A 25,297-nucleotide genomic window follows, 5' to 3' on the forward strand; every position below is an offset into this window, starting at 1 on the left:
TTCCTGCCCCTCTTTAAGCCATGTTCAGTAACAACTATGATATCATACTTCCACGTGTCTATCTGTGCCCTCAGCTCATCTGCCTTATTCACTGGACTCCTTGCATTGAAGTATATACCTTTAAGCACTGCGAAACTCTTTTGTTGTCTATTATCTGACCTTTGCTTCTTCTGCCTTCCAAACTCGCTTACTAATTTTCTGCCTTCCATTTCCAGCTCTGCTTCTCTCCCTTCTGAATCTACGCGCAGGTTCCCATCCCCCGCCAAGCTAATTTAAAGCCACCCCAACAGCACTAGCAAACCTTCTTATCCTTCCATATCCTTCTATATATCCTTCACATTTCCTTCAATTCCTTTCTCCCTCATGTACCTATCTAGCTTCCCCTTAAATGCATCTATAGATTTTGCATGTATAAACTCTCAACTTTTACCATCAAACCATGAATTTAAATACATATATCACATAAGGTCAAAGGTGGGCTCCTGTAACGCGATCTAGAGATTTTGATGGCCTTATTATCCACTTGAACCTTACTCTCATAGGTTTTAACATCATCAGAACTCCCTGTTTGTGCTACCTGTGTTGTAGCATAGCTCCAATCATCTTTCATGCATTGTGAAATGAGCTGTACTTACGCTCATTTTAATGCGACTAACAACCAATCTAACATTTTGCGTGTAAATAAATACAAAAGTTGTGGATCAAACAACTCAATGACACAAGGCTTGAGTCCTGACCAAAAAGCAGTGAGCCTTAGTGCCAGGTCTGCAAGTCACTTCAGCTCACTCCCTTGCTTTGGTAAGCATTGTCGATGCTCAGTTGAGTTGCCAGGTGGAGTGGAACAGCACATTTGATCCTGGCTGTGAAGAAATCCAGGGAGCCAAAACCAACTTGCACTCTGGCTGGAGGAGAGTCCAGCAGTGTTGCTTGGGAGGGAAAAATAATTGATTGTTGACGGAAATTGATTTTTCTTTTTCAATTTCTATTCACTTAGAAAATTGATCAGTTATTACATAAATGAACATATGGGAGTGTGAATATATTAAGCTGTGATATAAGCCCCTATAATACTTACTGGGATCTTCTGCGTTGCATTGAACTAAAGCCAGCAAACGAACGGCTGCGGTTGATCCCACTAGAATCAGCAGGAGAGACAAAGTGCAGCTTCACAGACATTATTCCCAGGGGTTTGGGTACAATTCCTATAGATAGGTAAGAAAAATGTGTCAGATATGAGGCAGCGCACAAAAAGAGGATCTATTCCTTGGGCCATGGATAAGGGAAGAAATCTTCGAGGTGGTAACACTTAAACTCTCAAGGGAAGTTACGTAAACATAATTTAGTATTTTCAGAAATTTATATTAATTGAAGGTTCTTAAATGTTATTTCTGCTTCTTCAGATGTTAGAAAGGCAGGTCTTTGTTCCCCACAATGCAGCATTTTAACAGTGACTTCTGGTGAGTCTCTCAAGGTAGAATCTCACAGAGAAACAAACAGGACTGGTGCACCTGGAACACAGAGCTATGTCTGATGCAATATCCTCATTAAACAACTGCCATTGATTTCCTATACATTGGTGCACCTTAATGTGGAAATGTTGAACAACTCCATAAAATAATCATGTTCGAATAGACGGCATTTCCCCGGTTATTGTCCTTTTATTTCTGAAGCATATTCCCTCCCGTGGGAAACAACAATAGGATCAGATGTACTCCACCTAATTGGGATGAAAGCATCTGGTATTGGTGTAAAGAGTATGTCAAGTAAAAGTTCTTTTGAATTTTAAGGAAGATTACCATATTGTTGCTGTTATACATTATCAAAGTAAATGGTTATATACTCATTTAAGCAATTTAACCAGACATTCATTAAAATAAAGGGTTCTAAGAATCATTTAAATATATAAAAATAAGATGTTGGAAAACCCAATTCAGATCCAAGATATTTGACTGCACTGAAAATCTGAAGCAGAAGGATGTTCCAACAGCATAATCATGAGTGCATGAAATAACATGTGTATTAAGTGGGACAGCACATTGCTATGTTAATGTGCTGCAGATAGTAGAACATCAGTTCTTATAACTCCCATACAGGAATGGTGCTGATATTATGGTCCTAGGCGCATTTGCAGCCTGCCTCCCTTTCACCTCAGACTTGGATCTGGGATTTATGTATAGATGGTCATCTGAGCTTCCATTTACTGCCTGCCTAATTGTGAATCATTGATCAAACTTGGAATTAGTCCTGTTCCCTGTCCTCCTCTTCAATAAATTAAGCTAAAGGCAATTTTGTTAGGATGTAGGGCTATCCTAGTTTTCACACAGCAAGTGAATTAAAATAGAACTGCTCATTATAAATATAGGTCCTGTAAAGTTTTTTTTCTCTGTGAGAGATGCCTGGCCTTCACCCAGCAACTGCCCCCAGTGGCACGATTGAAATCAAGAGGTCACTGTGTGGGCAACAATGTCCAATCACACTGTTCTCTAATATATTGCCACATGCTGGACAAGACTTTGGCTTTGTAAGGCCCTGAACAAAAATCTAGCAATATTGCCAAATAGCGAGATGGTCTGATTAGGACAAGAAGCAAAGATAAGACACTTTTCCCCAAAGACGCATTAACTCTGACAGTAAGATAACCTACAGTGTTCTCATATACCCCCGAGTGCCATGTTTAAGAACAAGAAAGAAAGAAAGAACTTACATTTATATAGCACCTATCACATCCTCAGGACATCCCAAAGCATTTTACACACAATGGATTATTTTAAAGTACAGTCATTGTTGTGATGACAAGTTTGCACACAAATAGCAAATAAATGAATGACTGAATAATCTGTCTTTTGGAGGTGTTGAGAAATGAATGTTGGTCAGGACTCTGGGAGAATTCCCTGCTCTTCTTCAAATACCATGAGATCTTTTACATTAACCTGAACAGGCAGATAGGGCATCAGTTTAATGACTCATCTGAAAGATAGCACCACTGATAATGTAGCATTCACTCAGCACTGCACTGAAGCATCAGCTTAAATTATCTGCTCAAGTCTGTAGTGGGGCTTAAACCCACAGCCTTTGACTCAGGCAAGAGTGCTACCAACTAAGCCAAGCTGACATTACATGAAGAAGAGGTAACCTGCCACTCTTGCATCAGAAAATAGTGTAACAAAATCTGAAAGGAACAAGATGGAATATCTTACAAAATGGAAGAGAAGCAATAAGATAGAAAGATCCACTCAAGGAACTGTCGAATAATAGTTAAGCCCCCAAGGTTAAGTGTTAAAAGAAAACAACTCTATGTAAAGTTTGGATCTGGTTCTTCCAAGTATTAAGCTAACTAGCAGATACTGGCTGAAACCAAAGCAAATGGTGTTAAAGTACTTCAGGTCATTGCCACTATGTGCGTCATGTCAATCTGTGTGTTTACAATCCAAGATATTGCTTCTGCATGTAAAAAGGATGTACATAATATATATTGGATTAAGAATTAATGGGGGAGGGAGTAAAAGGAAAAGTATTTTTATAAGTGAGCTACCCTGAAAACTCTCAAAGTCTCACGACACTTGCAGTGGTAGAGATGTTTCCACCAAGGATTTACTGTTATTTTTATTCTGAATTTTAAAAATTTACAGTGGGAGTATTGTGAGAATGATATTTAATATTCCCCATGAAGTCACCACTCTAGTGACACTATCTTCAAAACTTCTTTATTGGGGCTATTGGTTTAAAAAGAGTGAAGTAAAATAGAATTAAATTCACCCTAAATTAGAGTGAAGTACAGCCTCAATGTTACACCCTTTACAAAATTGATGGCATCTACCTTCGTAACTTAACTCCACTTAAACCGGGCTGGAACCAGTGTCCTGGCGAATCGAATATCTAGGGCTGTAGATAGGGCTTTAAACCAGAAAGGTGGGGGGAGGGGTCAGGTGAGGGGAAATTTAGAAATCTAATGAGAAAAGTCAAGGCAACAGAGCAGTGTAGTAATTTGGGTAAAGATAAGTAGAGTGTAGCAGGAAAGAACAGAGTTTAACGGTAATAGTGCATCAGCAAATACGGTCAAAGCAGGGAAAAATGGTAAAAAGTTAAAATTAAAGGCTCTTTATCTGAATGCACAGAGCATTCGTAATAAGATAAATGAATTAGTTGCACAAATAAAGATAAATGGGTTTAATCTAATAGCCATTACAGAGACATGGTTGCAAGGTGACCAAGGTTGGGAACTAAATATTCCAGGGTACTTGACGTTCCGAAAAGAAAGGCAGAGTGGAAAAGGAGGGGGTGTAGCCCTGAAAATTGTGTCCATCAGGCTGTAACTATTGGGCTGCTGCAAGTATTGGTGCTTGGGCCGCAGCTATTTACAATCTATATTAATGACTTAGATGAAGGGACTGAGTGTTATGTATCCAAGTTTGCTGATGATACAAAGCTAGATGGGAAAGTAAGCTGTGAGGAGGACGCAAGGAATCTGCAAAGGGATATAGACAGGTTAAGTGAATGGGCAGGAAGGTGGCAGATGGAGTATAATGTGGGGAAATGTGAGGTTATTCACTTTGGTAGGAAGAATGGAAAAATAGAATATTTTTTAAATGGTGAGAAACTATTAAATGTTGGTGTTCAGGGAGATTTGGGTATCCTTGTACAAGAAACACAAAAAATTAGCATGCGGGTACAACAAGCAATTAGGAAGGCAAATGGTATGTTGGCCTTTATTGCAAGGGGGTTGGAGTACAAGAGAAGGGAAGTCTTACTACAATTGTACAGTGCTTTGGTGAGACCTCACCTGGAGTATTGTGTACTGTTTTGGTCTCCTTATCTAAGGAAGGATATGCTTGCCTTGAAGGTGGTACAATGAAGGTTCACTAGATTGATTCCTGGGATGAGAGGGTTGTCCTTTGAGGAGAGATTGAATAGCATAGGCCTATACTCTCTGGAGTTTAGAAGAATGAGAGGTGATCTCATTGAAACAAATAAGATTCTGAGGGGGCTTGACAGGGTAGATGCTGAGAGGTTGTTTCCCCTGGCTGGAGAATCTAGAACTAGAGGGCATAGTCGCAAGATAAGGGGTCGGCCATTTAAGACTGAGATGAGGAAGAATTTCTTCACTCAGAGGGTTGTGAATCTTTGGAATTCTCTACTCCAGAGGGCTGTTGATGCTGAGTCATTGAGTGTATTCAAGGCCGAGATAGATAGATTTTTGGACTCTAGGGGAATCAAGGGATATGGGGATCGGGCTGGAAAATGGAGATGAGGTCAAAGATCAGCAATGATATTATTGAATGGTGGAGCAGGCTTGAGGGGCCATATGGCATATTCCTGCTCCTATTTCTTATGTTCTTATGTAACTAAGGGTTTTGTATCGAGCACAAGTTCAATGTGTCAGCAGTGTTTAAAATATGCTGAATGGTTGTTTTTCAGTGAATGGCTCCAATTTCATAGTCAAAAATCATTTAAACATCACAAACACACATGACACATTTCACTGGCATTCAAAGATTCCCATTTACAAAAAAGGAATGAATCACATCCCTCAAAAGTACATTAAAAAGTCTTTGAACACTGTGACCTTTTTCCACCTATCCTTCATTCCATTCTTTTTTAATTCAGCGAACCTCCTTCCCACTGCCATTTTAAGTACTTCTGGCATGGATCTGCTCCTATCGCTTCTTGTCTATTATGGTCCTAATTCTTCAGGGACTCTTACTGGTCCTCTATGCTGTTATTAAGCTCTCCTCTCGTACCACCTCAACGTAGCATTTTGCTCTTACTGAATCCCCCGTTATTAGTTTTCTTTAGCAATGATTTTTGGGGCCAATGCACATTTCATCTTTCTGTGATGATTGCATATATGATTTTCCCAGACCACGATGAAATATTGGAAGTTGTGCCTCAGTAAAGCTAACGGCCCAGAAATTGCTCCTAAAATAATGGAGAGCCGAGTAGCGTTCACCGTTATTTATGGGCAAATGGAACAGCAAGTTCCGGAGAGTGCACAAGCGCAGTCAAACGTGGAAATTGCTCTTCCTGATTCCATGCTGATCCGAAAGCTCCGCGGACTGACAGCTCACCGGCTGGCTTGCCATTGAAATGAATGGAGGAGCGTGAACTTGCTGCTCGGATGCAGTAACTATCCACTAAAATAGACTGAAAAAATTAGGGCTACTCTGAACTGTCATGAGGAGGTCTAAATGAACTTTTAATGTTGTGGTATTAATTGCCAAACAACCTCTCTAGCACTGAAAATTAACTTTTAAAAATGTGGAGTCTCATTCCTCCTGATATTAATAGTTTTTGGACTTTTTTTTAAAATGTTCAATTTATAATTATTTTTTTTTTACTTTTTATTTCTGTCTCTTTTATCTCTGTCTTTTAATGTTACCCTCTCTTTATTTTGCTTTCTCTAACTGATTTTATGGTGAACTTATTAATCTAGCTGACACTTCCTGGTTCTTAGTCTGCAGGGCTTGTGAAGGATGCTTCAAGCTGATCTGTTGAGGAGACAGACAGATCCTTTCCGTGCTCACACAGCTCAGAGAAGCCTGGGAATGAATGCTGCACTTGTTTAAGCTCACCACTGAAGGAAGTTGCCCCCAAAAAGCCCACTTAGTGGGTGAGTTTAAATCTAATGAGCGGTGGGGACTGTTGGCTCGCCACAATGTTTTTTTTATTCGTTCATGGGATGTGGGCGTCGCTGGTGAGGCTGGCATTTATTGCCCATCCCTAATTGCCCTTGAGAAGGTGGTGGTGAGCTGCCTTCTAGAACCGCTGCAGTGCGTGTGGTGAAGGTTCTCCCACAGTGCTGTTAGGAAGGGAGTTCCAGGATTTTGACCCAGCAACGATGAAACGATGAGGGAACGGCGATATATTTCCAAGTCGGGATGGTGTGTGACTTGGAGGGGAACGTGCAGGTGGTGTTGTTCCCATGTACCTGCTGCTCTTGTCCTCCTAGGTGGTAGAGGCCACGGGTTTGGGAGGTGCTGTTGAAGAAGCCTTGGCGAGTTGCTGCAGTGCATCCTGTGGATGGTGCCGGGCCAATATAGATTCAGGATTGGCTTCTGTGCATTCCATCCTGGTATTATGGCAGATTAATTTTGATTATCGTCAGCTGTTAAGCTGCATCATTCTATTGTTTCCACTTTTAAAATTCTGTTTGCTGTACTTTAAAATAATTGCTTTTACACTAAAGGAATCAAATGTCTACATGTCCAAAGTGTGGCTGCTAGTTTTTCAGTTCCAGCCTGGTTGCTGATGTCCGCTGAGAATCCCATAAGCATTTGCATTGATGCGTGTTTAGTTCAGATTCCAGGACTGCAGTGTCTCTACGACAGCTCTCCATGTTTGTTTTGTTAAAACCAGCTCCCTTATCCCAGCAACAGAATCATGGATCCACAAAAATGTGGGTCTATGATTCGGCTGCAGGATAAGGGAACTGTTTTTCAGCCATGTAAACATGAGAAGCTAACACAAGGCCCCACTCTTCCATGAGTAGCAATGTCAAATCCATTAGGTTTCGGTGTGCTCTATATAAACCTTGTACCTGAGGGACACATCTCAGGACTGCATTATATTTAGCAAGGGGCAAAAGACCTGTTAGTACTAAGGGACTGTTTCCTTGTAAGAGACCGCAGCATTCCAAGACACTGAAAGAAAAGCTGGAGAATTATATCTCTTCAGGTGAATACTCGAGGTGCGTGCATTTTAAAATCCTCCTTATTCTGTAGCATATTTCTGGACTTTTTTTGCTGATATTAAAATATTATTAATTTAGATGAGTTGTTTTATTGGTAATTACATTCTGGTTCAGTGTGTTATATTGCTGTATTCAGATTGACGGGGGATGTAATGGGATCCTACATAAGTTCCAGTGCATGGTGTATTGCAAAATATAATAGTTGTTAGCTCTGAGGTAGGCAAACTAAGACTTGCACTCCTGGATTTTAAGGGGCCCGACTCACTGGTACAACTACTGAAAGAGAACTCATATATAAAAAGCCTGAATTGTAACAACCATCCTTTAAACAGCCACAGGAAGATATGTGAGATTGACCCAAGGTTTGTCTGATTCTAAGTTCGCTCCCTTCTTGAGAGAAATTGCCTTGCCTTCATTTATAGTCTCATCCGATGAGCTGGCTGAGATCGGGAAGTCACAATGTGGGGAATTGTGGAGGAGAGCCTGCATTCCACCACTCCAGTAGGACTCTTTTTATCCAAAAACATCTGGACACTTCAGTGCCACGAGCAATCTGGCACTCTTACAACCATTGTGTTTTACATCTTTAACTTCTTTCATTCCATTGAATATTTACATATATCCTACCATCAATTTCTTCTTCACCCTGAACAATCTTTCTAGCTTATACCATCATTACCAATGTAACACAAACAGGCTTAGTAGTATACCAGTGGTGTAAATAATAAGCAATGAAAATATTTTGCATATTTCCATAGATACAACAGCAGCTGCAGGAACTGAAATGATCTTCTTACTCGTCTCAATTCATTAGCTCCTTGCTCCATTGCTTGTCCCATAACATTGCTTATTAGTTATGGAGCTCACTTAAACTTCTAATCCTTTTAAACATTTCATTAAGACCATCAAAACATTTATTGGAGGAACTGGCTTTGAACAGGTATTTATGTCAACAGGGTGAGGAGACTAAAATGAACATGCATTGTCGTAGTTGGAGCACTCCACGTTGCCTGTATCATCCTTTGTGGGGTAGAAATGTTACTGCACGTTTACTCGTTATCCGTGGGAGTGATCCAAAACTTACAGTAATTACTCCCACTCTGCTTTGCTCATGTAATATTGAGCCATAATTTGCTGTGGCAGGGCATCTAACAGCATCTGCCATTAGTTAGACCTGCCCTTGCATGTTTAGGTTATTATTTTTTTTGCATGGCAAGTTGCTGAAAGTGCGAGGTGATAATGTCGCAGTGAGGGCAACCCAAAAGATCAGTGAAGGTTCCATTTTCTAGAAGACTCTGGAAAGTGTAAGAGCTGAAGACAGGACCATTTAGCATCATCATTTTTTCCCCAGTATCAAGGAAAAAGGACTGAATTTGTTTTGTTTATCAAGTCTTCAACAAGATAAATAAATTACATTGCAATTTCTACACAGCAAAAAAAAAGTTAATCTAAATGTAAATGATCGTTTTAAGACTTAATGGGTCAGAAACACTGGAAGTATCTTCTCACTGGGTCAGATTCTGATTGAAATGGTACAAGAGGGAGATTGACGCTTGAGGCTGGCACTCAATTCAATCAAACTAACCATCTGAGGGCTTAAAGGATCAGTATAAAAGAGGTTGGCTCATTATAGACCACTATATTCAACCAAGCAGCTTGCATCCAACTTACTTTCATACTCTGCGATGATATTATGTACAGCTTGTATAAGGCAGTCTACACAGCGTCCAGAACGTATTCTCTGTCCTTAGTCCTTGCTGGCACTTGGTGGCATCCATTTGGCTGAATATTTTTTTTAGTGACTACTTGGTCAATCGTAGCCTTTTGTGAGATGGAAGCTCCTGGAATCCTAGAAAGTATACTAAGGGCAAGCTGCTTTGAAACGGTTTTAGCCTAGATAAGAATAAGTTAAGAAACCTGCTAAAAGAGATCTCTCCCTGCTTGAACTAATTAGGCCAGATCGATAATGCCAACATGTAGCCTAGAAACAAGATAATCTTAAACAGATGTTTGATTTACACGATCTGCAAGAGACTCCTGCATTGAAGCACGTCCCAAATAAATCCCACTTTACTAGGCCAGTAGCCAAAATAGGCTTAATTTTAAAATGGCAAAATACAGTGAGCTAGATTTCAACTCACAGCTGTGGCATAAAACCAATGTTGTGGATCACACATCCATTATAGACGCTGCCCAATTTTCATTGCCATTGATTTCAATGGAAATGAAAATCAGGAGGTTTCTATAATGGGATATCAGCTTTATGCCCAGTATGTCTGGATACACTAAAGGTGTCTCTGAAATTCCATGGAAAATGTAACGCTAGTTACTTGGGAACTTTGGTTAATTGTTCCTTTTAATATATCCATGCGTAGCTGTGTATTAGCGCAGTGAGATACTGTCATTGAACCAGTGAATATGCCACCAATTAGCACTTAATGTCTAACAAACAAAATATTCAGCTATAGGACTATGAGATCACTCACTAGAAATTACAGACCTTCAAGTAGCCTTGTGGAGAAGTGTACAATCAATCTGTGCTATGGGGTTGTTGGAAACAGGTCTGATCTTGCTTGATTCCCTACATGGCGAGTTCCCAATCTTGCAGCCAACTGGCTGAGAGATATTTGCCTGGAGGGAGGGAAAGTCCTTGGCTGATACAAATTGCACCACTGTTACACACAAATCCACAATCATAGCCAGGATGAATACTTTGGAGCAGCACAGCACTGTAAACAAAACATACTTGCATTCTTCCTTTCCACTTATTTCCTGACCACACTCAGCCTTGCTGTTTGTCTCCTTCTCTCTTTCTCTCCCCTACCCCAAATCAGTCTCTGCTGTTCAGGTTATATAATGTCTCACATTTTAAAACAAAGTTCCTGCATGCTTTCTTCAAATCTCTGAACTCGTGACAATATTGTTGTCCTACTTAGCTTTTGCTCACTGCTACTCATCTGTTTCTGTACTGCCTCAGTCGGACTTGATTTTCTCTATGCATAACACATTAATTGATAAAAATGCCCCTGTTTGTTCCCATCACACAAAAGCCAGACCAGCTACTCTTGTCCGAATCTGAAGCAATAGAAGCAGGTAAAACACATGGTTTGGCCGCACATCTTCTCACTTTATGAAGCTTCTTACAATATTGCCATCCATTCTAAGGAGCATGGCTGTATAAGTGTGCTATGATAGGGAGACCAGGCATCGTCACTGGGAGTAGGAGAAAATCCAACAAAGAATCATCCAGAGCCACTCTTGCGCCCCTCCTGGTAGCCTGTTATACAGTAGCATAGGTAGAGACCTAGAAACAAATTGCAAGTCTATCCTTTTGGCAGGGATGGTGTATGAAATGGTGGGACCAAAAGACTGGACGAACATTAAAATAATTTAAAAATAAAACAAGATATGTATATTCTGCAAGGGCATCATTGAGTTTCCACCTCCTTGGTCACTGCACTGCACAGATCTTTAATGTCTGACTAAGTTTTACAAACATACATGATCAGAATATACCTGTTGTACCCATTCTATCTAAATGCACAGAACAGGATTCTATTTGACCGCCACATACCTGAGGTCAGTCAGCAGTGTCTGTCTTGAGCTGTGAGTAGAACAAATGGAACAGTAATCTTTTGGAAATGTGCTTCTCTTTTTTGGCAGGTAATAGTTTTACCATATGGAGTAAATTTAGACGCACACCCCACAAATTCTTAAAATCCTCCTCTCATAATTATGTGATTTTTAACAAGTGAATGATTGGTTCCAGAGTTGTCAGGAAATCAGTTGAGTTTCAAAACTAAATGATTTGTTTCTTTTCTTTTTAGTTTTAAAACTTCCTTTGATAACACCCAATATTTTTTTCAACAAAGAATGGAATACATGTTTTTATTCTGATCCTATCCTATGTCATGCAGGAGTAGGTGGTTAATAATTCATCATGACTAAGTAAATGAAAATTACATAATGACAGCTGTTCCAAGCTATTCTATCTAATTGCTAAAACCCCCAGATTGAACTGACAGCTATTAGAGACTCAACAATATAAGAATCCAGGGATATCATGTAGCGCTGTGGTTACATGACTTAATTTATTTGTGTGTTTTTACAGTACACACTTTAAATTCCTTTTGTGGCAATGACCCATCCCTGCAAGGCCCATTACAGCGCCATGTATGCAGGACCTTTTGATATCCTCCAGACTCAGCCAAACGTCAAATGTCAAACATTCCCAACCCTCTCACACTGCATCATTCCTAATACGAGCACAGTGTACTGGTAACTTTAATGTATCAGTGTACTCTTCTGTAAATATCATGTAAACAAAATTCTACAGTAAATTTATAAAATACAATTTTTAAAAGTTCCCTTTTTTATATGAACCTTGGTGTTTTACACTTAGTAAGGAGTACAACAGAGGCAATTGTTATTGTATTCTTACTTAACTTCTTTTTATGCATGTTGTAAATTGCCAAAATACTATTTATATATTGGAATGTACTTAAGAATTTTTTTATTAAGAATGTTTGCTCAAGGGCTAAGGCCCATAGTCCAGGACACCATGAAGGTTGAGTGAAATAGGAGGAAAGAATGGATAAATTACATTGTGGTTTGGTGATGCCGAGCTTGGTTTTTAAATAACTATAGATTGTAAGAAAAAGGACTGAGTAAATTTCACAACTTTAAGACCCTGGAATACTGAGGTATCTTTTTCCAAATGATTTACAGTAGTTATCAGAGCAGTTCAATTTCATAATTGAATCCAGTGAACTACTGATCCCTTGGTACTGACATGACTAAAAAGTAAAAAGACAAATGAGCCCAATCGTTCCAGACAAGCATGGAGATTTGTGCTTCTATTTTCTTTGATGTGAGAATACAAGTTTGGAACAGGGACATTGTGGGACTGATTTTTCTCTGCTTTGTGCCCAGGGTATCCTTGTTCTCCAGCACAAAGAGAAGGAAAAAGGGGAAGAGACCTATAATACTTGGCCTCCACCACCATTCCACTGCACAATTACTTCAAAGGTTTCCTCAAGGAAGGGCAGAGCATTAATGCCTGGAGCCAGCAAAATAATTTAAATAGCACTTAAATGAGGTGGGAATGATATTGCCAAGCCTCCCGTCTCATTTTCTTGGGTCTCCACTTGGCAGAGACCCTAACGCAATGGCACCCACAGTAAATGGGTCTTAGTACTTGTGCCCAGGCCCTTCTGATTGGAAGGTCAGAAAAGGGACAGGCAGAAAGCACATGGAGGCACCAAACAGGTTAGTACCTTTTTTTTTCATATGCAATACTGGAACCTTCAGGGCTGGAGGCCTTCTTGGCTGCTATTTTTGGACATCAGCAGAAGGCCCCAGAGCTGTAGATGAGCGATGGACCAAATCCTGAGTTCAAAGTCACCTGAACTGGGTCCAGATTAATTCTCTCCAGTTTTGAAGACCTAAAAAAAAATGACAACACTTGTGTAGAAGGATGAAATATTCTTCGATCTATGCACTCTTTTCTATAACCTTCTGTACATTTCATTGTCATCATATGGGTATTAGGTAATCAGCTCCTGCTCCATGACTAGAATTTATGGCAGATTTTCCTTTCATTGTGCTTGGGTGTAAAGGATCACCTGGATGCAAGCGCATAGAGGAAAATCAGGTGGGCTGAGTAACATGCCTGTAATCATCCCTGCAAAATTTTCCTCTTTGTGTTGTGCCCAGATGATCCTCTTATGTTAAAGCACTACAAGCGGAAAATCTTTTTCAGCCAAATGGCTTCTTGACTCAAGGTGGATTGGGGAGAGTCTGACCTGTGGTCTAGTGGAAACATTGCATGTAGTCTTGTGAGGATCAGATTTCCAACTGATTACTAGTAGTCTGTTTGGGGGAGTGGTTCATTTGATTTGTGGTTTCAAGTGATGATGGGAATGTATGTGGCTTTATTGTAAGAATAATTTAATTTAGTTCATTTAAGTCAAAATGGGAATGGTTTCTTCTATCCCTTAATATTTAGAGTTGTTTCACTTAAACAAATGAGATTTGTTTAGTACTATCACCATTTTACATACAAACACAGAAACATAGAAAATAGGAGCAGGAGTAGGCCATTCGGCCCTTCGAGCCTGCTCCGTCATTCAATATGATCATAGCTGATCCACTATCTCAATACCATATTCCCGCTCTCTCCCCTACCCCTTGATGCCTTTTGTGTCTAGAAATCTATCTAGCTCCTTCTTAAATATATTCAGTGACTTGGCCTCCACAGCCTTCTGTGGTAGAGAATTCTACAGGTTCACCACCCTATGAGTTAAGAAATTTCTCCTCAAATCAATCCTAAATGTCCTACCCCGTATCCTGAGACTGTGACCCCTCATTCTGGACGCCCCCCAGCCAGGGGAGACATCCTCCCTGCATCCAGCCTGTCTAGCCCTGTCAGAATTTTATATGTTTCAATGAGATCCCCTCTCATTCTTCTAAACTCGAGTGAATACAGGCCAAGTCGACCTTTTGAATTTTGTAGTAATAAGTAGACATCAAAACCCTTTAGAATATTTGAATTTCAAGCTGAAGTATAAATGAACCTGAATTTTTAACTTGGACCACACCATTTCATGGAGTTGGAGGACAGATAATCTATGGCTTGTACTACCAGGATGACGTTGCCTTTAAAAAGCAGCATTTATCGGAGGCAAGTAAATGTATTCACACATTAGGATCTGCCAATTGGTAAAATATCTGATTCCTGGAGGAAAGTTTTCCTCTGTTTGCTATTTGTAGGAAAATCATAAACGCATGTGTAAAGAATGTGTTTATAATTTCACTCTGAATAATGAATATAGGAAATTGCTGCATTCTACCCCCTGGTCAGTGTTTTATTTGTGATTGCGTTCATGGGGTCCTTAAAAAAAATACTGAGCAAAGGGAACATGGGTGATTTTCCACACAATGCCCTCCACACACTAATTAGGCCTTCTCCACTTGAACAAGGCTCTGGCTTTACTGTCTGAGATCTTCTGGCATACTGTCATTTTGCTCTCATATGCTGAAATTTATAAAGACCTTGCATTCTGTTCAATTCAGCAGGAAACATTCTGGGCTGAATTTTAAACTCAGTGAAGTTTTAACTCCTTTACTGCTGATTTTTAAAAATGTAATACTGTTCATCAGAAGTTTCAGTAATTGCAGTTAACATCATTTTTTTTCTTTCCTTCCAATTTCCCCTTCTCTTTTGAATGCACTAACTCTTGCCAACACTAATGGAATGTCAGCAGCCCTCCAATACCTTGGCCAAGTGATTATTCTTCACTTTTTTTTTATTTGTTCATGGGATGTGGGTGTCGCTGGCAAGACCTGCATTTATTGCCCATCCCTAATTGCCCTTGAGAAGGTAGTGGTGATCCGCCTTCTCGAATCGCTGCAGTCCATATGGTGAAGGTTCTCCCACAGTGCTGTTAGGAAGGGAGTTCCAGGATTTTGACCCAGCGACGATGAAGGAACGTCAATATATTTCCAAGTCAGGATGGTGCGTGACTTGGAGGGGAACGTGCAGGTGGTGTTATTCCCATGTGCCTGCTGCTCTTGTCCTTCTAGGTGGTAGAGGTCGCATGTTTGGGAGGTGCTTTCGAAGAAGCCTTGGTGAGTTGCTGCAGTGCATCCTGTGGATGGTACACACTGTAGCCACGGTGCACCGGTGGTGAAGGGAGTGAATGTTTAGGGTGGTGGATGGGGTGCCAATCAAGCAGGCTGCTTTGTCCTGGATGGTGTCGAGCTTCTTGAGTGTTGTTGGAGCTGCACTCATCCAGGCAAGTGGAGAGTATTCCATCACACTCCTGACTTGTGCCTTGTAGATGGTGGAAAGGCTTTGGGGAGTCAGGAGGTCAGTCACTCACTGCAGAATATCCAGCCTCTGACCTGCTGTTGTAGCACAGTATTTATGTGGCTGGTCCAGTTAAGTTTCTGGTCAGTGGTGACCCCCAGGATGTTGATGGTGGGGGATTCGGCAATGGTTATGCCATTGAATATCAAGGGGAGGTGTTTAGGCTCTCTCTTATTGGAGATGCAAGAATAGACAGTGAATGTAGATGAGCTGCTCAACCATGGGGGAACATCACAAATAATCCCATTTCTGTCCAAACCTAATGTTGATACATATGGATTTTCAAGTAGGAGTCAATAGACAGTGACTTAAAAAGTTGGTGTTTTTTAGCCTCACTAGCCCAGGAGCTAAGGTCAATTGTATTACCCTTATTGTTAGTCAGCTGAGTTTAGATAACTCAATGCAGATCAGGTATCTAACCTAGGACTTTCCTGGTCTGTACAGCTCAGTGCCAAAGGCAGCGCATTAACTATTGTAACAATTCCTAATATTGTGACCACAAGTACAACAAACATTTTCTTGAACACAATTCTTGTTAAAATGTTAGAACCTTGCTGGTTTGAGATCTCTCGCCTGCTTTAATATTCATTTGTCCAAAAAAATAAACCATTAATGCATGTCATATACTGAAAGTATTATATACATATCATTTCCCTTTTTAAAAGATCAGCAAAACCATATTCAGATTAACATCATTTCTTTGACTTCAATTTGTTAGAAAGAACTCTAGAAGATTTCAGAGTTACTTGATTTTTAACCTCATGCAGCTAAGACTTGTCCCAGAATAAATGCAAAGCATGTAGCTGTTCGTTGTTTGACTGAACATTAAATACTGTGAGATTAATGTAACATGATGAGTGGTACATGCAACATTATAGAATCTCAGTACACTCACTCAGAATGTCAAATCACAAACCACTGTTGTGTGGCCCATGCGCCTCCATTAAACTGCCAAGAAATTGTCCATTATCAATAACAACAACACATCCAAAAGTCCAGCAATCCATGCAAATGTGATTCATGTCAAAATCAGTTTCTCCAAGTTGGTTTCCAATGAGTGATTGGTTCCAGCGCTGCTTGGCATTATTTACTTCCCCACTGGATTTCACCACATGCAACACTTTTGTTATTTTTTTCGTTACATGTTCTTTGTTAAATGAACACTTTAAATATTTGTTTTTAGCCAACTTATAACTAAATGACATTTTAAGCAATATATAATACATTTCTTATAAAAAAAACTTGGGAGGTCTTATTCTTGACTAACAGTTGTACTTGGGTTTCCCCTCGCGACTGAGCCTACCTGTTTTTGCAAGAGGAGGAGGGAGTGAAATGGGGGTAAAGTAAATACATTATACTGTATCCAATATTTAAACACAGCATAACTACTTTTGGTAAAAAAAATCTCTTGTATGAAGTTACTTGTATTTTTAAAAATACACAATACATTTGAAGAACTCAGTCATGAACTGGTGAATAAATTGAAGTGATTAACGAGTTGAAGCATGTTGATGAAATTATATCACCTAAACTGGAAATAATGTTAAGTGTATAGAGGTTGAATGGAGAGCAAAGGCGGTGCCCCACTCTCCACAAATATGTCAAAATAACCTAAAAAGGACAACAAAAGGAAAAGTGAATCAGACACGACAGGTCCTATTGTATTAAAGCTTGCTCTTAGGATGGACTCTTCTAAATTAACCATGAGGTTTTCAGCTCAAAAGGGCAAAACCTTGCATACACAATGGTAGTTTAATTCTCAGTGAACTGATTGCCCTTCACAGCACTTAAAATATGTAAAGGTATTCTATTGTAAAAGCCTGTGTGATTTTCTTTGATTTTCTAATGTGCCATAGCAATAATGGTGAGACCTGGCTTTATCTCACGGCTTTAATTGATCTTGGCACACAGGCTTTCCCAAGTTTATGAATCACAATGGATGTGTTTATACGGTAATTACAGGGGGGCTAATTATAACCCCCAAGAATGGGGTGCTGAGGCGGGAGGGTAGTAAAAATAGTTGATTTCTTCAGCAGGACCACATCTCGGCTACAACGCGCCCACTTCCGGGTTTAACCCAGGCGCATTACGATGCGCGCACGCAACAGAATTCCAAAAGTCCCGTCTCCACTTAAAGTCAGTGGGCTGATAGTTAAAGGGGCAGTGTAGGTCATTTAAATACTTGACGTACTTAACTTACTTAACTTTCTGTGCATTCTGCAACTGCAGCGGATTTAACTTCTCCTGAACATGTCTCCCGTGGCTTCTGAAACACACCATTGAAACGGAAGCGAGCTGCAGCTGAAGCTCATTTGGCCTTTTAAACCAGTGATTGACACATAGAATCATAGAAAGGTTACTGCACGGAAGGACATTATTTGGCCCATAGAGTCCGCGCCGGCTCTATGCAAGAGCAATCCAGCTAGTCCCATTCCCCCGCCCTTTCCCCACAGTCCTGCAAATGTTTTCCTTTCAAGTATTTATCCAGTTCCCTTTTGAAGGTGATTCAGATGATTGAATCTGCCTCCACCACACCCTCGGGCAGTGCATTCCAGATCCAAACCAATCGCTGTGTAAAAAATGTCACCTTTGGTTCTTTTGCCAATCACCTTAAATCTATGTCCTCTGGTTCTTGACCCTTCCGCCAATGGGAACAGTTTCTCTCTATCTAGACCCTTCATGATTTTGAATACCTCTATCAAATCTCCTCGCAACCATCTCTGTTCCAAGGAGAACAACCCCAGCTTCTCCAGTTGATCCACGTAACTAAAATCCTTCATCCTGGAATCATTCTAGTAAATCTCTTCTGCACTCTTTCTAAGGCCTTCACATCTTTTCTGATGTGCGGTGCCCAGAACTGGACACAATACTCCAGTTGTGGCCAAACCAATGTTTTATAAAGGTTCATCATGACTTCCATACTTTTGTACTCAATGCCTCTATTTATAAAGTCCAGGATCCCGTATGCTTTTTTAACCACTTTCTCAATCTGCCCTGCCACCTTCAACGATTTATGCACATATATACCCACCCCCCCCCCATCTCAATAAAAGGTGAGGTATTGCAGCAGGGCACTCAGTTCTCTCGGGCAAACCTTTGGCTGGGAGTTCTTTGTGTTTAGACAGAAAGTTCTTTATTGAGAAAGGGAATTCTTATGTTCAAACAAATTTACCAACATTTTGGAGCCCCTCAAACTGACAACATCAGGATGGAGGGTACAACAAATCTATTCCACAGCACATCTGAGGACGACGCACATCACCATCTGCGGCAGACATCCCATGCAGTTCTGGGATCTGCAGCTGCACAGGACAGAGGTGCGCAACAAGGGCCCGGTGAAGAGCAGAGAGGGGACCAACAGAGGGGCTGACGTTGCAGGAGGCACTCCCGACGTGAAAGAGTCTACGGGCAAAGGCTGAGCTTCCTGAATCTCCTTGAGGGGGAGTGCCTACGTAGACTGAGATTGAGTCGGCAGGTGGTTGCAGACATCTGCACCCTCGTTCAGGAACAACTGCTCCCGGCTGGATCTGGGGGCCACGCATTGCCTGTCACAGTTAAAGTCACCACTGACCTCAATTTCTTCACTTACGGATCCTTCCAGGGTGCCACTGATGAAATCTCCAGGGTGTGTCAGTCATCTGCACATAAGTGTATAAGACAGGTGACGGATGGCTTGTGGCCTACGTCAACTTCCCCCACGATGACATCAGCCAAACTGAGAGGGAAGTGGGTTTCCACTCTCTGGCTGGCTTCCCATGGGTACAGGGTGCAATTGATTGCACACACATAGCAGTCCATGGACCTCCACATGAGTCAGGACTATTCATCTACTGAAAGGGATATCACTCCATCAACGCACAGCTGGTGTGCGACCACTGGAGGAGGTTTCTGTAGGTGTGTGACAGATTCCCTGGCAGTTGCCATGATTCATTCATTTTGCTCGAGTCCAACATCCTGGACCTCTTCCACACACAAAACAGACTTGAGGGCTGGCTCCTTGGGGGCAAGGGCTACTCCACTGCAGGCGTGATTCAAGACACTTGCGAGCAACCCCACCAATGAGGCACAGCAGCAGTACAACGTCAGTCACATCACCATCAGGTCTGTCATTGAACAAGCCATAGGAATGTTGAAGTTCCGTTTCAGGTGCCTGGATCGATCTGGAGGATCCATTCAGTACTCGCCAGCAAGGATGTGCAGAGTAATCATTGTGTGCTGCGTCCTGCACTACATAGCTCAACAGAGAGGGTTACAGGTGGAAGAGGTTGAATTTGTTCATCAAGCATCCTCTGCTGGCTCCAATGTTGAAGATGAGGTGGAAGAAAATGTAGATGGGGATCTCATCACTAGAGCAGCCATGCACATTGCTGCCCATGATGCCAAGGATTCCCTCATCTCTAACAGGTTCTCATAATAAAATGTGCAAATTAAAGACTTCGAGTTACTCAGGCCGCCTGGAACAATCATCACCACCAACCCCCCCCACACCCCCACCCCTTCTTTGCACAAAACAGTCCTTCAACCACGCATACACCCAATGCACACCCGCCCAATGGGTGTCGTCATGTCTTGGCATTCAGGCTGAAGCAAATGAAATGGCGATTTCACACATGCGACGCAATAATGGCCAAGATGTGGCAGTGGTGATAACGGACCAGAGTCAAGAAAAACGGTGTTGAGATTCAGGGGAGGAGCACCATTCACTAAGAACAGAGAGAGTGACAGCACAGTGAACAGAAAGGAGGAGCTCTGAGAGACCCGAAATAAAAGGGTAGGTTAATCGGGGTAAGTAAACAGTAAATAAATTAATAATAATCGAGTACCTAAAGGGAGTTTAGAACAAAAAGGTTTCTAAATATAATGGACGGGCAGCTGAGACCCATTGCCTGCAATTCCTGTGCCATGTGGGAACTTCAGGATGCTTCATATGTCCTGGAGGGCCACATGTGCAGGAAACGCTTCCAGTTGCTCAAGCTGAGAGTTTCTGAACTTGAGGTGCGGCTGGACTCACTGCAGGGTAATAAGGGAGGCTGAAGGTTTCTGGATCGAACATTCCAGGAGGTGGTCACCCCGCAGCCACAGAGAGTTCAGGATAGCAAGTGGGTGACCATCTGAAAGGGTAGGAAGAGGCAGGCAGTGCAGGAATCTTCAGGGTGTGTGACACTCTCAAACTGGTATTCAGCACTGAATACCAGTGAGGGTGACAACACCTCAAAGGAGTGCAGTCCTAAGCATGGCACCATGGGGCAAAGAACTGCATAGGGGGGCACAGTGAAGTGTAGAAATGCAGTAGTCATAGCTTATTCAATAGTCAGGGAGCCAGACAGTTCCTATAACCATCGACGTGAGTCCCGGATGGTATGCTGCCTCCCTGGTGCCAGGATAAAGGACATCACGGAGAGGGTGCAGATCATTCTGCGGGGGGAAGGGGAACAGCCAGAAGTGGTACTCCACGTGGGTACCAACAACAAAGGAAAGAAAAGGGATGAGGTCCTGCGGTCAGAGTTCCAGGAGCTAGGGAGGAAGTTAAAAAGCAGGACCTCAAAGGTAGTAATCTCTGGATTACTCGCAGTGCCACGCACTGGTGAGAACAGAAATAGGAAGATAAGGCAGGTTAATGCGTGGCTACAGAAAGGGTGCAAGAGGGAGGGCTTCAGATTCCTGGGGCAGGAGGGACCTGTTCAAGACGGATGGGTTGCGGCTCAACTGAGCTGGGACCAATGATCTCGCGGGGAGGTTCACTAGTGCTGTGGGTTTAAACTAATTTGGCTGGGGAACGGGCACTAGGATGTAGCATTAGAAATGAGAAATAAGGTGCACAAAGGATTGGGAGAGACAGCTAGCAATAGAGTAAGAAATAGGACACTATTAGGTGGGATCAGACTAAGAGAGAATACGAGAAGGTCTAAGATAGGTTTAGAGTGCATGTGTATAAACGCATGAAGCATGGTAAATAAGGAGGGCATCGCTGGCAAGGTCAGCATTTATTGCCCATCCCTAATTGCCCTTGAGAAGGTGGTGGTGAGCTGCCTTTTGAACCGCTGCAGTCTGTGTGGTGAAGGTTCTCCCACAGTGCCATAGGTAGGGAGTTCCAGGATTTTGACCCAGCGACGATGAAGGAACGGTGATATATTTCCAAATCAGGATGCTGTGTGACTTGGAGGGCAATTTGCAGGTGGTGGTGTTCCCATGTGCCTGCTGCCCTTGTCCTTCTGGGTGGTACAGGTCGCGGGTTTGGGAGGTGCTGTTGAAGAAGCCTTGGTGAGTTTCGGCAGTGCATCTTGTAGGTGGTACACGCTGCAGCCACGGTGCGCCAGTGGTGGAGGGAGTGAATGTTTAGGATGGTGGATGGGGTGCCAATCAAGCGGGCTGCTTTATCCTGGATGGTGTCGAGCTTCTTGAATGCTGTTGGAACTGCACTCATCCAGGCAAGTGGAGAGTATTCCGTCACACCCCTGACTTGGAAATATATGTGACTAACTGGATATCTCTTACAAGAGCCGGCATGGGCTCAAAGGGCCGAATCGCCTCCTTCTGTGCTGTAAGCATTCTATGATTCTATGATAACAAACAAAATATATAAATGAACAAGAAGACACACACCCTTGTGCATACCTTCGGTGAATTACAATTGCTTAGCCTTTCTTTTCTTCATGCTTCTACGTGGTGCATCCCCTGTAGTTTCAGCAGAGGTAGTGGCAGGCTGCTCAGATCCCTGCCCTGACTGCTGAGATGCTTTTGGCCTATGACCTCTGAGCTCATGAGGGCCCCAACAAAGATTGCTCCACCTGCACCTGTACAGGGGCAGACTGGGACGTTGGGAGAGGGAGGCAGCATTGAGGGTACTGGTTGAGGGGGGGCAATGGGTGAGACATGGGAGCACTTTGAGTGGAGTCCCCATTTCCATGTCTCCTTTCACCATCATCCCTCTCCTGGGCCAGCGCAACATCACACCCACCACTCTGCTGGACAGCAAGTTGGTGAGCAGATGTGCGGCATTGTAAGGCCACAGATAAGGTATTTGTCAGCTTATTTAAGGTGGCAGACATGTTGGCATCCAGAGTATGCACGGCCATTGACATGGCCTGCTTAACTCATTTGAGATCCGTTCTTGAAGCTCAAAGGAGGCTATCACTCTCCATCACAGACATTCTGGCACTTACATTGCGCCAACAAGCTACCAGCAATGGAGATGGACTTTTTTTTTATTCGTTCCTGGGATGTGGGCATCAATGGCAAGGCCAGCATTTATTACCCATCCTTTATTGCCTGTGAGAAGGTGGTGGTGAGCCGCCTTCTTGAATCGCTGCAGTCCATGTGGTGAAGGTTCTCCCACAGTGCTGTTAGGAAGGGAGTTCCAGGATTTTGACCCAGCGATGACGACGGAACGGTGAAATATTTCCAAGTCAGGATGGTGAGTAACTTGGAGGGGAACGTGCAGGTGGTGGTGTTCCCAAGTGCCTGATGCCTTTGTCCTTCTAGATGGTAGAGGTCGAGGATTTGGGAGGTGCTGTCGAAGAAGCCTTGGCGAGTTGCTGCAGTGCATTTTGTATATGGTACACACTGCAGTCACGGTGCGCCGGTGGTGAAGGGAGTGAATGTATAGAGTGCTGGATGGGGTGCCAATCAAGCGGGCTGCTTTGTCCTGGATGGTGTCGAGCTTCTTGAGTGTTGTTGGAGCTGCACTCATTCAGGCAAGCGGAGAGTATTCCATCACACTCCTGACTTGTGCCTTGTAGATGGTGGAAAGGCTTTGGGGAGTCAGGAGGTGAGGCACTCGCCACAAAATACCCAGCCTCTGACCTGTTCTTGTAGCCACAGTATTTATGTGGCTGGTCCAGTTAGGTTTCTGGTCAATGGTGACCCCCAGGATATTGATGGTGAGGGATTCGGCAATGGTAATGCCATTAAATGTCAAGGGGGAGTGGTTAGACTCTCTCATATTGGAGATGGTCATTGCCTGGCACTTGACTGGCGCGAATGTTACTTGCCACTTATGAGCCCAAGCCTGGATGTTGTCCAGGTCTTGCTGCATGTGGGCACGGACTGCTTCATTATTTGAGGGATTGCGAATGGAACGGTGCAATCATCAGCGAACATCCCCATTTCTGACCTTATAATGCAGGAAAGGTCATTGATGAAGCAGCTGAAGATGGTCGGGCCTAGGCAATGGCCTGACGAACTCCAGCAACACTGTCCTGGGGCTGAGATGATTGGCCTCCAACAACCACTACCATCTTCCTTTGTGCTAGGTATGACTCCAGCCACTGGAGAGTTTTTCCCCTGATTCCCATTGACTTCAATTTTACTAGGGCTCCTTGGTGCCACACTCAGTCAACTGCTGCCTTGATGTCAAGGTCAGTCACTCTCACCTCACCTCTGGAATTCAGCTCTTTTGTCCATGTTTAAACCAAGGCTGTAATGAGGTCTGGAGCCGAGTGGTCCTAGCGGAACCCAAACTGAGCATCGGTGAGTAGGGTACTGGTGAGTCAGTGCCACTTGATAGCACTGTCAACGACACCTTCCATCACTTTGCTGATGATTTGAGAGTAGACTGATGGGGCGGTAATTGGCCAGATTGGATTTGTCCTGCTTTTTGTGGACAGGACATACCTGGGCAATTTTCCACAGTGTCTGGTAGATGCCAGTGCTGTAGCTGTACTGGAACAGCTTGGCTAGAGGCGCAGCTAGTTCTGGAGCACAAGTCTTCAGCACTACAGCCGGGATGTTGTCGGGGCCCATAGCCTTTGCTGTATCCAGTGCGCTCAGCCATTTCTTGATATCACGTGGAGTTGGCTGAAGACTGGCTTCTGTGATGGCGGGGGTATCGGGAAGAGGCCGAGATGAATCATCCACTCGGCACTTCTGGCTGAAGATGGTTGCAAATGCTTCAGCCTTGTCTTTTGCACTCATGTGCTGGACTCCACCATCATTGAGGATGGGGATGTTCACGGAGCCTCCTCCTCCCATTAGTTGTTTAATTGTCCACCACCATTTGCGACTAGATGTGGCAGAACTGCAGAGCTTTGATCTGATCCATTGGTTGTGGAAACGCTTAGCTCTGTCTATAGCATGTTGCTTCCACTGTTTAGCATGCATGTAGTCCTGTGTTGTAGCTTCACCAGGTTGGCACCTCATTTTTAGGTATGCCTGGTGCTGCTCCTGGCATGCTGTCCTCCATCCTCTCCACTATTGTGGAGAGTGTGCGTGGCACCTTTTCCATTACCTCGCAAAAGTGCAGCTGTACTTTGATCATTCTCATTCTCAACAATGGTCCCCCGGGTTCAGCATCTGTCTCCAGCCGAGCAGAGCTTGGAGAGGAGTGCACCCTCGCGCGGACTCTCCACTGCTGTCCCTGCCACCAGTGTCTGCTCGTGCTCACTTGGGAGTGGTGAATTACCAGGTGACAACCCAACTAACTGTCTAACAGGATCCACCAAAGTGCGAATATTTGTGCTGGTGAATGGCTCTATGTCATATGGTGGTGCCCCTCAGAAGGAATGAGATCCTCTGAGGAATCGCTTTCTTCCATTTCAGCACTTTCCTCTTGAAGACGTGAAGGTCCTGGAAGACAACAGAAACCGTTATTAGTTATTCATCAGAAAAGTGACAGTCTTTCCAATGACCATACTGAGGTCTGGAACAGTTCAATCATTGATAAAATCAATTCATCATGTGTGTGAAAGATGTTAAAGTTCTGTCACCAGCAATTTGCGGGTTGCCAGTCTCTCTATCTCTGA

The 25,297-nt window shown here is 42.9% G+C and overlaps 1 protein-coding gene across 1 annotated transcript in view; it reads right to left on the reverse strand.

The window, feature by feature from the left end:
- Nucleotides 1-25,297, reverse strand: part of ripor3 (RIPOR family member 3) — a gene marked incomplete at its 5' end in the record, with an annotated part of 118,023 nt that overhangs the window by 86,956 nt on the left and 5,770 nt on the right. Inside the window, one exon of the mRNA XM_068000684.1 lies at nt 1,076-1,202. Within this exon, the coding sequence (XP_067856785.1) occupies nt 1,076-1,202 (127 nt within the window). The remainder of the gene's footprint in view (nt 1-1,075; nt 1,203-25,297) is intronic.

This window comes from Heptranchias perlo, chromosome 19 (assembly GCF_035084215.1).
Source record: "Heptranchias perlo isolate sHepPer1 chromosome 19, sHepPer1.hap1, whole genome shotgun sequence".
Taxonomy (NCBI): domain Eukaryota; kingdom Metazoa; phylum Chordata; class Chondrichthyes; order Hexanchiformes; family Hexanchidae; genus Heptranchias; species Heptranchias perlo.